The 12,066-nt window shown below is 43.1% G+C and overlaps 1 protein-coding gene across 19 annotated transcripts in view; it reads left to right on the top strand.

Moving 5' to 3' along the window:
- Positions 1 to 12,066, top strand: part of CACNA1B (calcium voltage-gated channel subunit alpha1 B) — a 310,494-nt gene that overhangs the window by 5,787 nt on the left and 292,641 nt on the right. For all 19 annotated transcript variants that reach the window (XM_030507166.1, XM_030507165.1, XM_030507161.1 and 16 more), the window contains exon 3: positions 3,881 to 4,020. In XM_030507166.1, coding sequence (XP_030363026.1) covers positions 3,881 to 4,020 — 140 coding nt within the window. The remainder of the gene's footprint in view (positions 1 to 3,880; positions 4,021 to 12,066) is intronic.

Below are 12,066 nucleotides of genomic sequence, written 5' to 3'. Positions count from 1 at the left end.
CTGAGTGCCTTAGCCAGTAGGCTACAGAGTCAGCCTCCTGTCCCAAGAAATATTGCATTGTTTGTACACAGTGGAGTGATGCCAACTGAAAAGATGCTGAGGGAGTTGTATTGAGTGGCCCAGTGCCTGGTAGTGAGAGCTCCAAATGTAGGAATGGGGAGTTTCATATGTGAACCCTGAATGGCCCTGCAGGTGGATGCCTTGTGCTCATGATACTCTTGGCTCTTTAGGCTGAGACATGGTCATTCTCTCCATGTCTCTTTCCTAATGTCTCTGTTTTTCCTGAGAAGCTTCAGTAGACCATAGACTTGCCCCAGCCTGACAGAGACAACATCTATAGGATGCTCCTCTGCACTCCACTTCAGGGCTGTGTTTGGCTCTGCTGGGTGTTTTTGAGGTGAGGGCAGAATATAACTTTTCTCAGATATTCAGCATGATAGCTCTTGCACTTTACTAACGGATTTATTTCTTTGTCCTATCACAGGCACTTCATGCAGTTGTTCATATTAACCTTTGCATGAACAATGCCTTACACACCCAAACCTATCAAGGCTGTCGCATCGAAGGCCAAGGAAAGACACTGGGACGTGGACTAGGAATAGTAATGACTTTCCACACTCAGAAGTTGTTTCTGATCTGAAACATATTGATTAAATGTGTGTTTGGCCCAGCCTCAAGCTTTGCTGTGTCCACAGCAAACAACCTGCTGGCACAGCTCTGGCTGCTGCCCAGCCTCTCCTCCTTCCTTCCAAGTACGCACACTGATACTCATTATCACCTGATTTCCTACTCTTGAACCCAAGCAGCAACACAGCCTCCTGTCTGAAGGGGGCTGCAGGATGCGCTGGCAGCAGGATTGCTGATATGGCAGTAACGTCCCCCGTGTCCTTGCCCTCAGGTCCCTCCACCACACAAGTCATGCAACCCACTTTTTTCAGCATCAGGCCCCACTATGTAATGGAGCATAAATTTTACTTTTCATCCTGTTGTTACTGCCCTGATTCTTAGGCTGAATTAGTGTAAATTTAGACAGGCTTTAGAAAAGACCCTTTTTCTATCCCCTCTTATTTCCCCAACCCTATAGATGACAGTTTTTCTTTGTAATAATACTCAAGCCCATCTGTGAGTCTTCCTGCTTAACTAGAAGCTGACAAGACCTTCTTTGACCCACTTCCTAAGAGCTCTGTGGAGTCCTAGCTTTGGGAAGAGCATATTCTACAAAATCCTGGAGTATGTGAAGCCTGGCTCTTTAAAACTGGGAGCTGTAATCACAAGGCACCTGACCTAGATTGAGCAAACGACTGGGAGCAGAGTTGATATGAGGCTTCCAGGAAGTGAGGGAGTAATGAAAGGGGTGTAGGTGGGTAAAGGTATACTTTTTGTATGTGTTAGAAGAGCTATTTTTAGAGGCATACTAGTAGTTGTGGGAAGGAAGCATAGGATGGGTTGGGAGGCCTTTGTTTGCAAAGATTTAGTATGCTTGTTGAACTAGAAGGTGTTGTGGGGTTGAAGAGCAGGCAGATTAGGCTATTAGAGTGCTCCTGTGTGCATGGGGGAAAGCAGAGGAGCTGTAAGGTACTGAAATCACATATGTTGATTTCTAACCCCTTTTTTCTTCCCTGTTGTCTGTACTGGGTTGGAGTCCTGGGATGCCTCTAGTTTGTGCTATGGAGAAACTGCTGGAAGAAGACTCTTATTGTAGGATTTCTGTTGAAGGTCATAAAAGGTCTGATGGCCTTTCCTTGTTCCTCTTTTTCTGTGGGTAAATAGCACTGAGAAGGGTAGTTGGACTTTCTCAGTCTGTCAGTAATAGCCCCTGTTTCCTCTGAGCAGGGTTTGTGGATGAGTAGAGGGCCTGGAGGTGCTGCCATTTGTGGAAGAAGCTCTGGATGGAAGTTACTTTTGGGTTTGTTTTCTTCCCTTCTATTTCAGCCAAGGCCTACAGCGTGAGCTCAACAGTCACCTGCCAGACAGTGCGTGTGTGATCTGCAGGTGACTGGTCATCTAGCCTGGCCATAGGGGAATGGGAGGTGGAATTGCTGGGGCTGTGAGGTAATGAAAGGTGGAGAGGACTGAGGGTGATGTAGAGTGACAGATGAAGTATATGGAGGAGCTGGGGTCACTGAAGCGTGTAGGGATGTGGGGCAGGAAACAAAACTGATGGGAAAGCCTGTCTAGAAGCAGTTATTTCCAACAGCTTGGAGGCACCTTCAGTGGTTAGTGCTTTGCGGTTGACTTGCTGAGTTGGGTATATGTTGATGTGCTAAGCGTGTAAGACTCATTTGGAGGAGTATGCTATTATATTAGTCTTCTAGGTGGGAAAAACCTGGCTTTCTGTAACAAGTACCATGCTTAAAGCATGGGGCTGTCTGCTAGTGCTGGGTCAGAGTTTAGCAAGTGTTGCTATGCTTGTAAAAGAAATTTTTATATCAAAACCAATTCTTTCTTTGTTCTGTAGCCACAAGAATTAACATTCATGTTCTTTCTGTATATAAGAACTAAAATCACCCTTGTCATTAGCAGAATTGCAAAATGCAAACAACTGTGTATCAAAGAGCAGCCCAACTCTGATGGCCTGAAATGCCAAAGCCACAGCAACAAAGATTTCTAATGTCTTAATTTGGGAGCTTGCTTCCTTTAGGGTAGGGCTGCTTTACTTCCATTGCCTTCAGCTGAAATCGGGGATCTAAGGCACATTTGCAAACTGGCTCCAGGTGCCAAAGCTAAGTAACATTTTGTTGAAATTGATGCCCATTCCTTTCACCTCTTGCTTTGTTCCCATTTCTTGCCTGCATCTTCCTTCCAAATGTGAATGTTGCCATTTGGCATTGAATTTGTGTTGAAACTCTTATAATAAAGTATAATACTAAGGATGTGGTGCCATAGATGAAAAAATGGTTTAGTAAAACCATAAAGACTAAGCTTGGTTCTTTTGAAGCTGTGATCCCTTGGTCTGCTTTAGTCTGCACCAAGGGCCTGAGACATAAACCTGATGCTTCTGCTGTTAATGGAAGGGAGTGGGGATTTATCCCTGAATCAGACACACAGTGAAAGGAAAACAAATGACACTGCAGCTGTGGAAATTCAGAAAATGGAGGAGAAAGAGGGAAAGTGAAAGAAGAACTGAGGGAATAAATGATAAATAAATAATTTCCTGCCAGCGTTTGCAAGCTGGCTGTGCTGATTGCTACTCCCCAAGACACCCTCTTGTTTTGGGTTCCTGGATGAATTGTAAAGCACATGTTTTCTTCCATGTCACTAACTACAGAAACATGCGATTTCAAGTTTAAATATACCCTTAGAGCAAAATTTGAGTATTAAAATTCCCTCCAGAGTATTGAGTAAAGATGGAAAGAGTGGGGTGAAACAATCAGAATAAAGGCAAATATTGTTGTGAAAAATGTGAAAAAGCAAATTTACCATCATAGAACCATCGAATAGTTTGTGTTGGAAAGGATCTTAAGATCATCCAGTTCCAACCCCCTCCCATGGGCAGGGATGCCTCACGCTAGACCATGTCACTCAAGGCTCTGTCCCACTTGGCCTTGAACACTGCCAAGGATGAAGCATTTACCACTTCTCTGGGCACCCTGTGCCAGCACCTCATGACCCTCACAGGGAAGAACTTCTTCCTCACATCTAACCTGAACTTTCCCTGTTTAAGTTTAAACCCATCAGACCTTGTCCTACCACTACAGAGAAACAAGAATGAGATCTTCTCGTTGCTTAGTTCCAGTAAACTGAAACCTTTTGGTTTCATCTCTGTTCAGAGAGCTGAAAAGGGCAGGAAGTTAGTGCATGTAGTTGTTTGTATGACTCTTGCTATCAGTGTGGAACTGTAGATATCTCCTTGACACCTTTGGGTTTTATTCTTTTTCAGGATGACACTGAGCCATACTTTATTGGAATATTTTGTTTTGAAGCTGGTATAAAAATCATCGCTCTGGGGTTTGTTTTTCATAAAGGCTCTTACCTCCGAAATGGTTGGAACGTGATGGATTTTGTTGTGGTCCTCACAGGGTAAGTGACCTCCTCTTGCTCCGAGTTTAAGGGGGACTCTTGCTTGGATTTGCATTGGTTTTTTCAACTATGGGTTGGGGTGGGAGTGATTTTAGTGAAACTGTACAAGAAAACTGCACTTCTGACCATACTGTTTTAAAACTATGGCTATTGTGCTGAATGAGTCACTTTTAAAGTGTTGTTTGAACCAACTGCAAAGAGGTTTGGAGGATAGTATATATGCTGTGGTGTATCTTATCTGGGTGTTTACCAGCATTGTTCCAGCTTTGCAGGTTCTAATTGCCACTGAGTACTTTAACCTGATTTAAACCAATCTGTCTTCTGACATTGCAGGATAACTTTAAAAGTCAGCATGGAGTGAGCTAACAAATTAAATGCATCCCATTTTTAAGCTGTTACAACTTGGAAATCAGTGGAGTTTGTGCAAGAATGACTTTGGTCTGCTATAAAAAACCCCTTTTCTAAAACTAATTCAAAGAGGGTGCGTGTCTTATAGATTGAGCTGAAAATGCTACCTGTGTGTTTTGTACCCTGGCTTGAAATGATATCCCTAATTTCTTTCTTGGAAATGCTTACAATATTTTTCTATTATGCATTGCAGCAGTTTTAATATCTGTTTATATAAATACAGTGTAATGCTAGTGGGTAATGAAAACACAAACATTAAGTAACACAGTCTACAAATTGTGCTTTAAAGCTCCAGAGGAAATGTTCCAAAGGTCTGCGTGAGGTCCTGATCTTGCAGCCTTCATCTTGGAAGGATTTCAGTTAGTTTTTCCCCCTCAAAACTGCAGTCTGGCTCTTGTTATTAATACAAGCTTATTTCACACACCTCTGCTACCATGTACATTGAACATCTCTGTTCTTTGGTCTGGTTAGTGGTGTAGAGTAGGATGCTGTTAGGAAAATGCTTGTGCACATATATAAATGTATTCATTTGATGCATTATCGCTGTATTTCTATTTACATTCAGTGTACCATGTGATATAGCAGTTGAGGGACGAAAGGGAATTCTTTCTGTATTGAGAGGAAGAAAATAAATATGCAGGGCTTGATTCTCCTGCTGCTGGGGCTGGGTGTTTAATCAATAGAAACTTCAGTGGAGTCACAAGGAGAATCAGATTTACATGCTTGGAAGCATAGGGGGTACCAGGATGAAGAGAGAATTAGCACAGATGCTACAATTACTCGCGCCGATGGTATGTTCTGATTCCTAGTGAGCACTATGCCCTTTTGTGTGTTTAAAAACAATTAAACTACAGAAAGTCAAGGCCCTGATTCTAGAAAGGACTTTGGCATGTGGTTTGATTTATCCTTCAGCAAAGCTTTCAAGTACACGTTTAAGTTCAGCTGACTCCAGCGGTTCTGTACTGAAAGTTAAGGCTATACATAAAAGCTTTCTGAATTACAGCCATATTGGTATTTGTTTAGGCATGTGTTAGATTTTTTTCCAAAAACACAGGTCAGGAATCAAAATAGATATATGGGTTTTGAACTACTTCGCTATGACTGAGATGGTAAAAGTTTTGCAAGAGTAGCCGAAACCTCCTGTGTGTGCCATGATTATGGAATCACAACCAAGTGTGTGATGCTATATGTGTGACACCAGCATTTACTGGTGCTGGTTTTATTGTGAGTGCTGCTTGCAGAGCTGTTTGATCGCAGAGCATAATTGTGGACTATCAGCTTGATTAGACATCTGGAATAGGAACCCTGTTGCCATCTGCAAACATGCGTAGTCTTTTGAAGTACAATCCTGTTAACGTCAAAGCTGCTGGTTTCCAATGGTGATGCTAACTGGGCTGTATTGAAATTGTCTTGTACATGGACTTCCCACCAGGCAGGCAATGAAGGGAAGGCAGAGTGTAAACTGGTCGACATTAAGTCCAAGAGTCATCTCCACTGAGGAAATCACAGACATCTAATCATATAATTCAAGGGCTGGATTTACAAGACACTTGAGTTCATGCCCAATTTTTGGTGCCTGGGAGTGTGTGTGTGGGGCTACTGAAAATAACAGGTTTACTCATGTGCTTGGCTAGATAAATGCTTTCCTGAGTCTGGGGCTATATTTCCAAACCCAGTAATGAAGTGGAGGGACCTATAGTAGAGAAATAACACTGAAAGATCTGCAGCTTCACACGGGGAATGGAATTAGTGTTTTCTCTGTAGCCTGTTGTGTTTTGCTCTGAATTTCCTAGATCCTTATTATGTTCTTAGCTCACTCCTGTGTTGCCATGGGTCTGTGCTAGAAAGCAGGAGCTCCTCTTTCTTGGGCTTCCTTCACTGGCCAGAAACCCTTTCATCTGCCTATTGCCTGGCTCAGCTAACAAGGTGAAAGCTGAGCAAGGCTGATTATTGGAGACAGACATGATCCTGGCATTCCACGTTGAGACTGCTGAGGAAGAACATTTATTACTGACAAACCCGACTGTTTCTCCAGGGAGAGGGTTTGAGGTGATGACACAAGTGGGACCTTAAATTTCACTTCTGTGGAAGATAGACTCAGATCTGTGTGTTTCAAAAAAAGATCAGGCAGGTTCTGTAATTTATTCTGTAATAATAAAAAGAGACAGTGCTGAACTAGTACTTAATATGTTCCTATAAATACAGATAGGTAGGACATCAGTTTTTGAAATACCATTTTACTACTCTATCCAAAGCTTCCCTTTACCATATGTGCAAGATTTCTGCTTGAAAATGTTACTTCATGTTTCCCAGGCAGTGCTGAGCGTTCAGTTCTTAAGCTCAGTTTTACATTGATCTTCAATGTTACAGAGGCATTTTGATTTTTCTTTTTTAATGTGTAGGCATGAAAGATCATGAAAATGCATTTCATGATACCACACGCAGAGTTGTGTACCTGCTAATCCTGTTGAGTGCAAATTTGTATTAAGGTAAATGGTGAATGTCAGAAAATCTGATCTCATTTTCAGCTTGTAGCTAAAACCCATAAAAGCCAAGAGCAGCTTTTGCTCCTTGACTGTTTCTGTAGGAAGAAGGCCAGCCAGTGTCTGGGTGTGTTTTGGAGGAGGCTGTGGGGGAAGGTTCTGCATTTATTGAACTTGCCCTTATGTAAATATTACAGTGATCATGCAGTACCCCTTTCCTTCTGTTTTTCCTAACCCTCTTTTTTACTACTCAATGCCTGCACACTGGCATTACTGATAAACGTATTTTTAATTTACCTGCAATGATGGACATTTTGTTTGTCAAAAATCAGGCAGTAGAACTTGTTAAATAGAGAATAAATCAGGGCTGTGTTATATGCAGCCAGGATCAATATCCTATTGAGCTAAGCTTGAATGTAACAGATAGGGGCCCGAAACAGCTTGGTTTGTTGTTCCAGAAAACACTCCCTCAGTTTCTTTCCACGGCAATGCCGTGGAGCCTTTCTCCTTTACTTTCCAGGAAGCATGCTGATCCGCTGTTAATAAAGGCCATGGAAAATAATAGATTGCTGCTCTTTGAAAGATTGTTTTCTTTGTAATTTTTTTCAATTGTTTCTTGTAAACTCCTCCAGTTGTAGATGAGTATCAAGAAAAGCCTGCCCCGCTGCGATGTGCCTGTTGCTGTTGTGGAGACAAGTATATTTTATAGCTCCTATTCATTTTCTTTTCACATTTCTATGGGATTGCATTCACTCCAGTGATGACATCGCCCATTAGCAGCTCTAAATCACACAAAAGTACAGTTTCTCAACTGGCTTGGGACTATATGTTCTCAATGCAGTATTCCCAAGGTAGGAACAAAGGGACTTTTTACTATACTGCTGCAACCCATCTTGGGGTGGAAACCTCAGAAATCTTGGGAACAAGGTCCACCCTACACCCAAACCCCTCAGAGGGCAGTGGATGGAGCTATGAGCCTGAATTCAGGACCTTGAGGTTCAGATCTGTCTGTGTCTGAGTTCATGGGAAGGTTTCTCCTGGTGTCCTGGGCCTGAAGAACTGTTCTACTGGGTTAAACTACAAACCCCTTCTCTAGATGGAGCTGGTGACGGCTAAGGAGAAGAATGGAGAACAAGGCATGGATAAAACAGTCTTTATCTTCCTGATTCTTGAAATTCAGATGTCTAGGGATTTTTGAGAAAAAATATGGGTCTGATGGCTTTTAAACTGTGTGGTCCAAGGGGACTGTCCTCCTTGGTTGTGTTTTGGGACCTGTTGACACCTCTGGCTTCATCATATCCTGGATAATGTCTCATATTTTAATTACATACCACAAGAAAAGGTGCTGCTTGTCCCTTTTTTCATCACTAACTACCTGAGATTTCCATTGGTGACTTCTAGGTTTTGTCTAGTAAGATCTGGAGAACAATCATTCCTTTTCCTGCATGCTTATGGTGTTTATGAATCTCCAGCGTTTCCCCAGTCGGAGATTTATGCTGCCTAACCTTCTTTAACCCAAGAGCCTTTCTGTGCACCACTGGCATATGCTGTTGCTCTGGTCCTTTCCTGGTTCTATCATATCCTCTTGGAGGCAGCGACCACAAGCATGTGCAGTGTTTGTCCAGCACCAAGAGTTGCTAAAGTCTGGTATAAAAAACTAGAGCACTTGCGAGGATCATGCTCTGTCCTTTATGAGCAGAGTTAAGATTTTTGGCTTTCAATCAGCCTGGCCTAAACACTCTTGAAGAGTCTTGGTAGCTTCTTGAGCCAGTTGGATCAGTTGCCTGGATCTCTGGGTGGGACTGTCAGAGACGGCGTGTGCCAGGCCCAGAGCTGCCAAACGATGTGCACAAAGTCTCTGTGCTGTTACTGATGTCTCAGGCTGTCGGGAACAAATTATAAAAGCTAGAAATATCTTGATTGTCTGGATGACTGAGAAACGTGCTCCTAGCTCCTGGTAATGCTAATAATTTGGAAGATAACTCATTTAGTAGCATAATAAAGACCTGTTCATCCTTGATGTTAGCTTTGCTAGTTACCAGGATCATCTTAGTATGTGGGCAATCTGAGATGCTATTCCTGGTGAAGTGTATGAGGAGCAGCAGCAGCCTTGCTTGCAGTGCTGACTGTCATAGGGGGAAGCATAGGAACCATCCAGCCTGCTCTGTGCAGCAGGCTATGGGCCTCTTATCTTTCAATTCAGGGTGGATGTACCTCCTAGATGGGGTGAGATGTGACCACAAGAGTATTTTAGAAGTAGATGTCTGGTTGAGGGCTGGGATTATTAAATAAAAGACATAGATGCTTATAGTCTCTAGTATTTTTTTCTCCGCATGCATGTTCCTGTGTTTCAAAATCTCTTAAACCAAGATGTCTGAATTATGGGGTCCTGTGTGACTGACTCTTGTGTGCTCCCCAAAACACCTCAATCTTGCCACCTGCAAATAAATATAGAGCAAAATAATTAGAAAAGCAAAATTAAAATGAAATAAAACCCTTTGGTTACCCTGCCAGCATCACTTTAGCCAGTGTGCTCAGTGCTTTATTTAAAAGCTTTAGATCTAGACCCTAGAGAATAAAGGAGCAGGGAAATGCAGATTTCTCTCTGCTTTTATGACATGGAACTTCTGGCACTTGTGTGCTAGAAAGCAAAGCTGGGCTGCAACAGGAGTTCGGAAAATGGATACATTGAGAGACAAGCTTCATCTTGATTAGTTGTCACAAGGAAAACAAGTAAGCCTCTTTGTACAGTATGGGTGGTGATGGACTAAGGCTGATTGCTATTAGCACTGTGCATGAGTCATGCCAAGAGCAAAGCCTCTATAGATTTTAATGGAGCTCATCCTTGTTTTCAATTTCTTTTATGCTTCAGTGATGGATAGAGACTTGCTGGCTCAGAAAAGCTAAGGGTACCTTCTGCAATCAAATCAGATAAAAAAAATTGGACAAGGCAAAGGGAATTTACCTGTTTTCCTGAATGCAAGTGTTAACTGGCAATCTGGCTGGTGTATGGGGGCAGTAACGGAGGAAGGCAAGTAACCAATTTTTTTTTTGAGGCAGAAAAAATGAGTGGTTAGTAACTGGAAGGGAAGAGGGTGTGTGAGGTCTCAGTTTCAACAGTCAAAAATAGTTTGAAGTTCTTCTATTTTCTGTCCCTTAGCCATCTGGGCTCTTGGGGAGCTGAAGAAGCAGTTTCCTTCAAAGGAGATGATGCTGGACAGGGAGGAAGGAATTTTGGACTCTAATCCCACCTTGGCAGATGTCCATGTTCCCTTTAATGTGCTATTACAACCAGTTTCGCCCAGTGGGGCATCAGGATCTTTGCGACTGGAGCTTGCTTTCCCTCTGGGCTTGTTTCACTTATCAAAGAGGGTCCTAGGTCATGCTGAGACTGCTGGAGTGTTAATCAGGGCTCATGTCTTTTGTTGTTACTTGTAGTGGCTTTTGTGCACTGATTTTGGTGGGGGTGGGAGAGGCAGGTTGAATTAAGCAGGTGGGTGTGTAATTGTGTGGCTGGTTGCTAAATTAGAAGGAGACTTTCCTGAGCAGAGGAGGACTCTGGGCTGTGCTTAGAGGAAGGCTACAGATGGTCACAGACTCTGAGAGGACCTGCAGGTGGAGACAGCCCTTTGCTGGCAGAAGTTCTCCTTGAAGCATGGCTCTGCTCTGGTTGTGGCAAACTGAATGTTTCAGGTCAGAGTACTTCTCAAGGGCAAATAGATAATGAGATTGACATGCTTCTCTCTTACTTTATTAGAAGTGACTGCAAGGTATTGCATACCTAGTCTGTGAAGTGATAAATGATGGTACCACGCAACAAGAAGCCACAAAGTTGAGGCATGGAAAAATAGCTTTTCCCCCAGGAGAGAGGAAGCAAAAGCATTTCTTCAGATTTCCATCTTGTGCTGCTTCCCATGTTTTGTGCCTGTTTATGCTTCTTCGAAGCTTTTTGTTCACAAAAAGGGGAGTGTCAGACACCATCCGACGGCACTTGCATCTCCCTGGCCCATGAACCTTGATATTGGGCAACTGTAAAGTAAAGGTGGCCATCCCAAGTGAAAGGGAGGAATGCTTCCTCATCACAGCCAGGGCTTTATCAAAGCCAGGTAGGATCATTAGTCCAGAGACCAGAGAGTATTTTTAGCTTTTTATGGCTCTCAAAGGGAAGCTGGTGACAGGAAAATATTGTCTCTTGTGAGGGAACCAGATGTACCATGCAAAGGCAATTGTGGAGATGGCAGATTGGGAAGAGGACTCTGGACCTTGTGATCTGCTTTTAATGTCTGATCCTGCCCGAGCAATCATGTAGTGTGGGTATCTGCTTGACTGCTCTTTTCCAAAGGCAGAAAGTGTTGTATACCTAGCTGCTGTTATAGCTGGGTGTGAACAGTAGGAATTCAAAACCTGAACAACAAATAAAATTGCAGCTATGAAGTGCTTTAATATTCATTTTCTTACTGCTTCGCTGTTTTAAACAACCCCAAAACCTGCAAGTCCTCTGTGTGGTGTTGAGTGCTGTCTCATGATTAGATGAGGAGGAGTGGGTAGGATTTCTCAGGTTCCTGTTTCTCAAATGTTGCTTCTGCTGCTGTGTCCCAGTTCCCAAGGGGCCAGCTTTTGACAGCAAAGTGCCTGCTCATCTGAGATGATAAGAACCTGGTTGCTATTGTTGAAAAGAAGGAGGATTTAGAAAATCAGCCTAGTTTTAATTGTAATCTAATCCTGAGTGCCAGGAGCAACAGTGTCACATTAGCATGTGCATCCCTGGATTCACAAATCATCCCAAAGGCTTTGGGTGCTTTGGGATCATTGCCTTTCTCAGGGCTCCCTGAAAACATCAGGGAACCTTAGTGGGGGTGGAAAATTGACCTTCCATTTTGTTCTTGCTAAACCACTAACAAGGTGTGTAGGATGTTCTGGCCTGGGCAAGGCTTCAGCGGGACCAGGAGGATGAGTGGCTCAAGGTCTTTGTACAGATAACCAAAGAACTAGGGTCAGCATGTGCCATTTGGGTATCTGGAGACGCATTTTGACACCAAGGTTAGGCTCTTCGCTTAACTTCTCTGCGCCGAAGGATCTGTCTGAAATGGCATAGAGGGAAGGGATCCTCTGTGAATGAGTTCAGTGGGATGGATGGAGCAGAGTGTACTTTTTG

The sequence above is a fragment of the Strigops habroptila genome, chromosome 15 (assembly GCF_004027225.2).
Source record: "Strigops habroptila isolate Jane chromosome 15, bStrHab1.2.pri, whole genome shotgun sequence".
NCBI lineage: Eukaryota > Metazoa > Chordata > Aves > Psittaciformes > Psittacidae > Strigops > Strigops habroptila.
This window is presented reverse-complemented; position numbering and strand designations above follow the sequence as displayed.